Source organism: Silene latifolia, chromosome 2 (assembly GCF_048544455.1).
Source record: "Silene latifolia isolate original U9 population chromosome 2, ASM4854445v1, whole genome shotgun sequence".
In the NCBI taxonomy this organism is placed as follows: Eukaryota; Viridiplantae; Streptophyta; class Magnoliopsida; order Caryophyllales; family Caryophyllaceae; genus Silene; species Silene latifolia.
The window spans coordinates 193,843,152-193,853,068 of record NC_133527.1 but is presented as its reverse complement, the minus strand read 5'-3'; the positions used below and the strand labels follow the sequence as shown (position 1 = coordinate 193,853,068).

General features: G+C 41.5%; 1 protein-coding gene across 1 annotated transcript; it reads right to left on the bottom strand.

Annotated features, from left to right (window-relative positions):
* Positions 1 to 6,277: 6,277 nt before the first annotated feature.
* LOC141641879 (uncharacterized) lies at positions 6,278 to 6,979 on the bottom strand. Its single transcript, XM_074450522.1, has one exon. The coding sequence runs from the start codon at positions 6,977 to 6,979 to the stop codon at positions 6,278 to 6,280; it is 702 nt and encodes a 233-aa protein (XP_074306623.1).
* Positions 6,980 to 9,917: the final 2,938 nt, after the last annotated feature.

The window sequence follows — 9,917 nt, the reverse complement described above, 5'->3', positions numbered from 1 at the left end:
TCTCTACAACCAGTCTCGAGGGGGCATTTGTAGACACCGAAATTTTATATTTTGGTATCTATTTATTTTACAATATCTTTAGTATTTTAGAGATAATTATCAGAAAATAATGTGATAATATCTTAGAATATTCTAGAATATGCCGTCTTGTCCTCCAAGCCACTCTACTATAAATATAACTTCATCTTTAGGGTTTAGTGGAGAGCAGATGAATTAAGTCAAACAGACCCCATACTCCTACTACCAAATTGTAGGTAGGATGGAATAAGTCACAAAAAGACCTCATCATCTCCCTACGGAATTAAGTCGATAAGACCCCGTAGTCACTATCAAAACCCTAAATACCTTAGAGATGGAATCAAGAGAGTTACGGAAATTGTAACCCTAAATCTTCCAATAATAAAATAAACTCTTGTTTTCCGTATTATTTTGTGCCTCTATTTATTATTGCAGGTTCAATTTTTTATGGTTTACAAAAATTTGTAACAGCAAATTTTGTATTGCGATAACTGGAATACAAAACAAGGAAACAATTAAATTTTATTAATAAATATCAAAAGTACGTGTACAATCTCTAATGTATCCTCTGATTCTAATATGCTGTAAGGGGTACGTGTACGGGGTACACGTGAGGGATGCGCGTGTAGACAAATTTAATTGCTCTACGCGCGATGTAAATTTGATTTCTTGAGAGGGTCGCAATGACTTGAATCTCTCTTGAAGGTTTGAACTTGTGATTGAATCTTCAACGCAGCGGCACGATTTCTTTGTGCTTGTTGATCGCTTGCAATGATTTTGACAGAGAGGATTTGTAGGAATTTGTACCTTGTTCTCTCTAGCTCCTTTGCAATTATGAATTTCCAACCCTTTGAATGAATGAGGAGAGCTCTATTTATAGAGTTTCAAATCTCCTTGTTGGACTTTGGTGGTCACAGGCCCATTTGTGGGATTATTAGCAACCTTGGCCCAAGTTTGATTCTTTCTGGGTTTAGTGATCCGAATAACCCTTTTTGTAATCTGAATCGACCCACATTTCATTTAAACGGGACAAATTAATTAAATTAAGTTAAAATTTAGTATTAACTCAAAATAATTAATTTATTTTATTTATTCGGCACATTAATAAATTTTCCGTGCCTACAAATTGCCCCCTCGGGACCTTGTCACGTGCACCTCCTGGTGTCTTGACGTGGCGGGGTCTCGATTCATTTTGTTTTGACTTGGAAGCCGATGATGAGCGCCCTAACTTATCTCAAAGGTAGCTCCACTTGATTTGACTTGACTTGGAAATAGATAGTGAACACCCTAACTTGTCGCGAGGGTAGCTCCATTCTTCTTATTTTGTCACCCTGTCATTATCTGACTTGGCGGATGAATTTGTATTTGACTTGAAAGTCAACAGGTACCCAAACTTGTCGTAAGGATGACCCATTTTTTTGACGTCACTCTATCATTTTTTTTTTTTTTGATTTGGCGAGCGATTTTTTTCTTTGACTTGAAAGTCGTGCGTACCTAAACTTATCGTAAAGGTAGCCTTTTTTTGACGACACCCTGTCATTTTTAGACTTGGCGGATGACCATTGTTTGACTTGGAAATCACGGTACCTTAACTTATCGTAGAGGTTGTCCATTTCTTATAATGTCACCTTATCATTATTTGACTTAGCAGATGATTTTTTTTATTTGACTTGAAAGTCGAGGGCACCGAAACCTGTCGTAATAGTGACCCAGTTTTTCTTAATGTCACTCTGTTGATTTGGTAAATGACAGCCTCACGTTAAATATCCATGAGCAATTTAAATTGCATATGCACTTTCCATAATCCATGCGGTTAAACTTTGATTTTTTTGACGATTAGGAAACCTAGACTTCCCGTTGAAGGCAATTACATGACATATTGACATATATAAGAAGTCAATAATTAATAGGTTTCCTTATTTTTTTAAATATTGCGGCTGTCGATCTTTTTTTAGCAGTGGGGTTGGAGATCAAGCAATAGCTATATATACTCGACAGCCATGCCTCCGTACTCATCCCTACCATAACCTTTGAACTTCTGACAACCGCCATATATCCTTTTCTGGTCTTTGACTTGGAAAGAAGCAACCTAGACATTCGTTGATTATTTTCTATGTAAATTACTTGCAGACATAAAAAGCGACAGTGTTCTTGTGAGTGTCTAATTTCATGCATAATCCCATAGAAAAACTCAATCTTTCTGTTGCAACTTTCCTTGGTCATGCGCTTAATGGTCAACCGGTCATCACTCATATACTCCTGCTCGATTGCATAAAACGATGACAAGTAAGGTAAAAGCTTGAAAATTTTCTCTTATATGGTGCAATTAATTTATTTTTTTTACTCGAGCTCTTATCAAGATTTGTCTTGCCTTCTGTTATGGTGTTAAAGTCTCTTCTGTTGTCATCCTCGACATACACCATGATTATCTTGCTTTATCGTTTATAACTCGATCTGTCTTGGCTTGTTAACGTCTATTATTCCTCATATCTTGACAAGTTGTCGATTTAAAACGATGAGGTGGCATGTCATTCATCATTGGCAGCGAATGGTTAACCTTTATAACATAGCCTTAACGAAGAATTGCCGTTATCGAAGAGCCGTGAGGCTTTCCCTTTTTCGTATTGCGTTTGCAGGAGTGGCAACGGTGCCGCTGCTACTTGAAACAGTGATTATGGTCACACATGTTTCATCGCTTCCGTCGGCCTGATGATATATAACAGTCACGATGTAATGTGATGTCTATCTTGTATAGATAATTAACTAGACGAAGCACTCAAGAGCTTAGCCTTCTGAAAATGAAGAATACGTGATATAACCACATGGGTATTGCCTTTTCTTATCACCCTTTTTTTTTTAGTTAAAGACGATTAACTCTGCCTATAATGGCAATTGGCAACAAATGACGTTGTATTTTAATTATTTAATCTTTCGTTGAGTTCGTCGTGCTTTCGCGTTTTGTGGCGTTGGGCGATAATCGAATATCAGGTAAGAAACTTCTCATGACTAATCTGGATTCTTGCCTGGGATACGGATTTATGGCCATGTATATTATTGTTCAGCAGACGATGCCCGGAACCCGCTTCAAATCTTCGATGCTTGCGACAATCTTTTAAATCTGGTCAAAATAGGATGAATACCTTTTCTTAATTGTTTTGATGTTGATATTTGCATTCCAACCTGAAAATCTCGACCCGATGAATACTAGCCTGAATTTCAAGCCTAGCTCAACACGAACAGACTCGAATACGCTGATAGCTTTATGAATATCAACCCCAAATTACATCTTGATTTAGCTTGCATCTCGTCTGACTTTGGAGTTTGGACTAAGGGTTTTTTTTTTTTTTTTTTTTTTGACCTTTGATTTATTATGTATGGCTGTCTCGAGTTCTAAAGAAACGTAAATTGTTGGCAGGGATGAACTTGGTTACGAAAGGGACATGGCCTTGCTTTTTTTTTTTTTTGCTATGAATACAATAATTAAGTGCACTATTCTTCTTTGCCAATTTGGTTTGACAGCGGATTTTTAGCGCACTTCATTCCTTTTAATTAGAACCATGTGAATACTAATTCTTCTTATTGATTTGTGCATCTTGGATTTTGCAGCCTCATATTTGACTACAAGAGTGTTTATCATCTCCTTGTATCCTTCCTATTTTCCTCTTTATCATTTTCGTACATCAAATAAATCTTGTCCAGTTTCTGTTTGTAGATCCAGAGATCATGTTCCCTCTTTCTGGCCAAGCGACTTCACTCGTCAACATTATCATGCAAGTCAATTTTATTTGTTCACCACCAAAGATTTATTATTTCAGACGAATTATTCCAATCTTCAATTGAGTTGTCAGGGTAAACCCGTTTTGGATCATCGCGACAGAGTGCGTGAAGACTTATTATTTATCAGGGTGAACCTATTTTGGGTTATCGCGACAAGATGAAGACTTATTACTTGTTAGGGTTCGCCATTTTGGGTCATCGCGACAGGTTGTGTTAGGGTGAACCCATTCGGGTCATCGCGACACACTTTCGAAGACTTATTGCCTGTTAGGGTGAACCCATTTTGGGTCATCGCGACAGGTTGTGTCAGGGTGAACCCATTCGGGTCATCGCGACACACTTTTGAAGACTTATTGCCTGTTAGGGTGAACCCATTTTTGGGTCATCGCGACAGGTGGTGTCAGGGTGAACCCATTTGGGTCATCGCGACACAGTTTTGAAGACTTATTGCTTGTTAGGGTGAACCCATTTTTGGGTCATCGCGACAGGTTGTGTCAGGGTGAACCCATTCGGGTCATCGCGACACAGTTTTGAAGACTCATGCAATGAACCTCTTTATGAAGACTATAATTTCATTACCCTCTCCCCTTGAGACATGCCGTTTGAATACACTTCTTGATTTGATGTCTCTCCAACTTGTAAAAGATCTCCACATATTCTTTATATTTACTTCTATTTGTCCTTTTTGCAGGGCTGCAACTTGCAATGAACTTGCTCAAGCGATGTGACCTCTTTTTTTTTTAAGAGCCGTCCAAGACTAACCGTAAAGCAAAGAGTGTGAAAACCCAGCTCAAGCGAAATTCATCATCGATTAACATGGTCTTGGTCTTTTACAAACTTGGTTGATGATTGACTGTAAATTTAGCCGTACACAGTTTAAGCTCTTGCGGGCCAGGAGCAATTTTTTTATTGTTAATTGTTTTTTTTGGTGTGGCTGCACTTGAACAAAGTGTTTGCTCAAACTGCCTACGTACTCGCAAAGCTACCAGGATGACAACTTGCAAGATCAAGCCAACGTAGTTCAAGAGAGGAATTTTTTTTTGTTTGGAGGTGTGGCTGCATTTGAGCTACATGTTCACCCAAGTTGCCTACGTACTTGTAAAGCACAAAGTGTATTTCACAAGATCAAGCCGACGTAGTTCATAAAGGAAGGAGTATTTGTTTTTTTTTTTTTTTTTTTTTTTTTTTTTTTTTTTGTATACAGTTTAACCTCTTGCTTAGGAGCTTGGACTTGCAGTTTACGCTCTTGCTTAGGAGCCTTCACTGTTGGGATTTAAGAATAGTAACGCTTCAAAAACTTCCCATTGATTGGGCCTACTCGAACGCCGTCTTCATCCACGATTTTGTAAGCACAATTTGTATAGACCTCTTGTACCACGTATGGACCATCCCACTTAGAGGTGAACTTGCCAACTGGCTTGTGAGAGGTGATGATTGGTCTTCGTACTGCAAGGACGAGGTCTCCTACTTGGAAAGAACGAGGGCGCACCTTTTTGTTGAATGCGCGTGACAACCTTGCTTGATAGCACTGGAGCTTTTGTTGAGCCTCTAATCTCTTTTCATCGAGAGCTTCCAACTCTGCTAATCGCAATTTGTCATTCTCATCGTCTGTGAGTCCCTCCTGAATAGCAATGCGTAAGGAAGGGATCTGCAACTCCAAAGGCAACACGGCCTCCACTCCATACACCAACGCGTACGGGGTTGCCTGAGTAGGTGTTTTGTATGTGGTACGATATGCCCACAACGCCTCACCAATTCTTTCATGCCAATCTCGCTTTGACTTTGCTACTACTTTTCTCAACAAATTGCAAAGAGTTTTATTAAAGGCTTCAACCAAACCATTTGCAGAGGCATTGTACATGGATGACTTGTATTGTTTGAACTTGAATTTTTCTCCCAGACTTGTCATCAGATGGTTGAAAAATTGTTTCCCATTGTCAGTTGTGATACGTTGAGGTACACCATATCTGTAGATGATTTGGGTTCTAATGAAGTCCACAACATTTTCTTTCTTCACTTCCCGTAGTGTGATGGCTTCGCCCATTTTGAGAAGTAGTCGGTGGCGCGAGTATATACTCGTGTCCATTTGAGGCCTTTGGAGTAAGAGGTCCCACAACATCAAGTCCCCAAGCTTCAAAGGGCCATGAAGAAACAAAGAAGATGTAACGGCTCCGGCGGTTGGTGTATGAAGTTTGCGTAGAACTGACAGGGTTCACATTTTTTTGCAAAGTCCATACAATCTTGCACCATGGTTGGCCAGTAATACCCCATTCTCTTTACGCGATCATGAAGTTTAGGCCCAGATTGATGAGCACCACAAATGCCGAAATGAGCTTCATGCATTGCTTGATAGCTCGTCCTTGCTTAGACACCTCAACCATTGGCCTGAGAAAGAACGTCTGTAGAGTGTCCCTTTATAGTGAATGAACTTTGGAGCACGTCGACGTATTTCTACCTTGTGTCTGGGATCATCGGGTAGTTTTTAGTGGTCCAAAAAATCAATGATAGGTTGACGCCAGTCATCTTCATCAACTGTGTAGACGCATATCATGTTGGACGTATCTACATTTTCCTCTTCTTCAAGCAATGATACTACCCAACGATTGCAGACTGGGACTTGCATAGACTCTTCTGCCCCCAGTGCCAAAGTGGCTGCAAGATTAGCAAGCGCGTCAGCCAACTTATTGGCACTCCTTGGCACATGACCAACATGGATGTCCTCAAGTTGATTCAACAGTTGTAATGCCCGTTGATGGTAGGGAATCAAGTCTTCCTTTTTTACTTCATATTCACCAAGGACTTGGTTGACCACCAGCTTCGAGTCGCCGTAGATGTCCATATCTCTAACACCTATTTCGATCGCCATATGGAGGCCGAGTATGAGAGCTTGGTATTCTGCCATATTATTTGAGCACAACTGAGTGAGCGTAAAGGAGTATGGCATGAGATGATTTTGTGGAGTTACGAATACAACTCCGGCTCCAGCTCCGTCCTTCCTTGCAGCACCATCAAAGTACATTTGCCATGGAGGTAGGACGTCCACATAGAAAATTTCTTCTCCTGGGAGGTCATCTGAAATTTCCCACTCTGCTGGCACTGGATGATCAGCAAAGAAGTCGGCGATAGCTTGACCTTTGACAGCCTTTTGAGGCACGAACACCAAGTCATACTGCTTAAGTAACATTGCCCATTTCGCAAGTCTTCCAGACAAGACTGGTCTTGAGAGTATGTACTTGATTGGATCAGCTTTTGAGACCACGTGTATGGTATGCGCCTGCATGTAGTGCCTCAACTTCTGGATGGCGAACACCAAAGCAAGACATATCTTCTCTATGGGCAAGTAATTCAACTCAGCTCCAACCAAGGTACGACTCAAGTAATAGAGTGCTCTCTCCTTACGGTCTTCAATTTCTTGAGCACACATTGCCCCCAGTGAGCGTTCTTGTCTTTGCGATGTAGAGGACAAGTGGCTTTCCCGGAATTGGTGCCCCAAAGACTTTGGTGCACCGGCCAAGTACTTCTTGATGCTATCAAAAGCATTTTTGCATTTTTCATCCCATTGGAATGGAGCATCCTTTTTCATGAGATGGCTGAATGGTTGGCAACGTCCTGCTAGGTTAGATATGAACCTTCGAATGTATGCCAAACGTCCTTGCAATCCGCGCAACTCTTTTAACGTCTTTGGTTCCGGCATTTCGTTGATGGCTTTAATTTTTGTTTGGTCAATTTCAATGCCTCTATGCCTAACCACAAACCCCAAGAACTTCCCAGATGTGACACCGAACGCACACTTGAGTGGATTCATCTTGAGTTGACATTTTCTAAGTCTTTCAAAGACGGTTCGAAGGTCTTTGATATGGTCTTCTCTTTTCTTTGATTTGACAACCACGTCATCAACATAACACTCTATTATTTTATGCAGCATATCATCAAAGATCTTTTGCATTGCGCGTTGGTACGTAGCGCCGATTCTTCAATCCAAACGGCATGACTGTGTAGCAGAAGATCCCTTTTGGGGTTCGAAAACCTGTTGCTTCTTGATCTTCGGGTGCCATATGTATTTGATTGTAACCAGCAGTACAATCCATGAATGAGAGGGCTTCATGACCAGTGGTTGCGTCAATCATCAACTCAGAATCGGCAAAGGGAAGTCATCCTTCGGGCATGCATCATTAAGGTCTCTCAAGTCGACACATATGCGCAGCTTGTCCATTCTTCTTTCTCGATCGGGACAATGTTTGCTATCCAAGTAGAATATTTGACTTCTCGAATGAAACCTGCTTCAATGAGTTTATTGACTTCCTTTTCAATTTCAGGTACAAGCTCCGGCCTGAAACGACGTTGAGGTTGCTTTTTGGGATTGGTGCCTTTCTTGATTGCTAGACGATGAACTGCAATTTTTGGGCTGAGTCCAGGCATCTCTTTATAGCTCCAAGCGAAGACATCTTTGTACTCGACCAATAACTTGTAGTACTCCTCTTCTTCTTCCTTAGTCAGCAAAGCACTGACATAAATGGGGCGAGGATCTTCGATGAGTTCCCAAATTGAGTTCCTTGAGTTCATCCACGCCGATTGCCCCCCGTCTTCAAGTGTTTTCGGGGCCTCATCGGCCTCAACTTCTTCATTCTCGTCGGTATCTCTTCTCTTTGTGATATGATATGATGACGTTGTAACTTCTAAATCTCTTGGCTTCTTTACATCAGAGGGACGTGAAGAGGAAGGAATAGGCTCAACATTTTTTGACTGGCCTGTGAGGACTAGTACGCGCCTCCTTGCTTTGAGTGGCTCATGCTGGATGATATCCACTACTTGCATACGCTTCATGCGAGATGGTATTGCGCTTCTCAAATCATCGCTTACTCTTACTTCTTCTTCATTTTGTGTTGCAAAAGTTGAGAGAGGACGACCCTCACCACTATTCCTCTTGAGAGCCCCTAGTCGACTGAAGACTGTTTTTGATGGACCACCCAAGCGTTCATGTATTGCGCCCTTCTTGTTTATGCGCAACAAAGGTGTTGACACTTTGACTTTACTTTCTCCTTGATTGCCAAGCCTAGCAAATACAGAAATGTGTTTGGTTGAAGCACTTGGTCTCCCTAACCTTGTGAATATAGAAGGGTGACACTTCTCTGCAGGTGGACTTATTCGATCGAAGACTGAAGATGGATGCATCTTTTCCTCTCCTTCATTTTCTTCGACCTCTTCTACTGTGATGTGCTGAGAAGATGCAGTAGCCCCTTTTCTACGAGCACCAATCTTCACAGGCGCAGGAGACTCATATCCGAGCCCGGCCCTGGTCACCATGAAGCTCCCATCTTGCTTGAACACTTCATGTTGTGCTTTGTTAAGACCGTACGGCTCAACTTCTATAACTTTGCCGAGAGGAGTCGGATTTGTAAAGTCATATCCAGCCTTCGCAAGTAGCTTGTAAGCATTGGAATCAAATATCCCCTTATTTTCCTCACTTGATGATTGACCGGATGAACAGACGAAACCATTCGGAGGAGGTCTCACAATCTTCATTTGAGATGAACTTGGTAGAGGTGTAACGACTTTGGCCACCCATTCCTGCTTGAACACCAGACTTGACTTTTTATCCTTAGTCTCTGTCTTTGGTGTTAGACACTCTGCAAAAGGACTCTCCCCATCTTTGCGGCGAGACTTCGGGATGTAGCGTAGTACTGGTGGTGTAGTTTTCTGCGTCGTCTCTTGCTTCTTGGGTGATGCGGCAGGAGTAGCTGTTTTGCTGGCCTTGTCTACATCTTTCTTAACATCATTTTCTTTAGCAGGATTTGCAGCTTCATCTTCTTTGATGATGTTCTTTTCCCGCTTACCTCCTTTTCCTGTTGAAGAGATGGTGGTTGGCATGAACTCACTGGAAGTACCATTCTCTTCAAAGAATTTTGCGTCAGCGAAGAAAGAGTCGACCTTAGAGAAGGGTTTGGCGTCTCCGTCTATCTTCCTTTCACCACCACGATAATATTTCAAGCATTGATGGAGGGTTGAGGCGACAACTCCATTTTCGTGCTTCCAAGGTCGTCCCAGCAATAGTTTGAACGATGTCTTGCCATCCATGACATGGAACAATGTGTCGGAAGAAAGATCACCCATGGTAAGGTTCA

Bases quoted from the DNA above. Each gene is read 5' to 3' on its own strand.
- LOC141641879 (XM_074450522.1), bottom strand. From the start codon at position 6,979: ATGTTACTTAAGCAGTATGACTTGGTGTTCGTGCCTCAAAAGGCTGTC.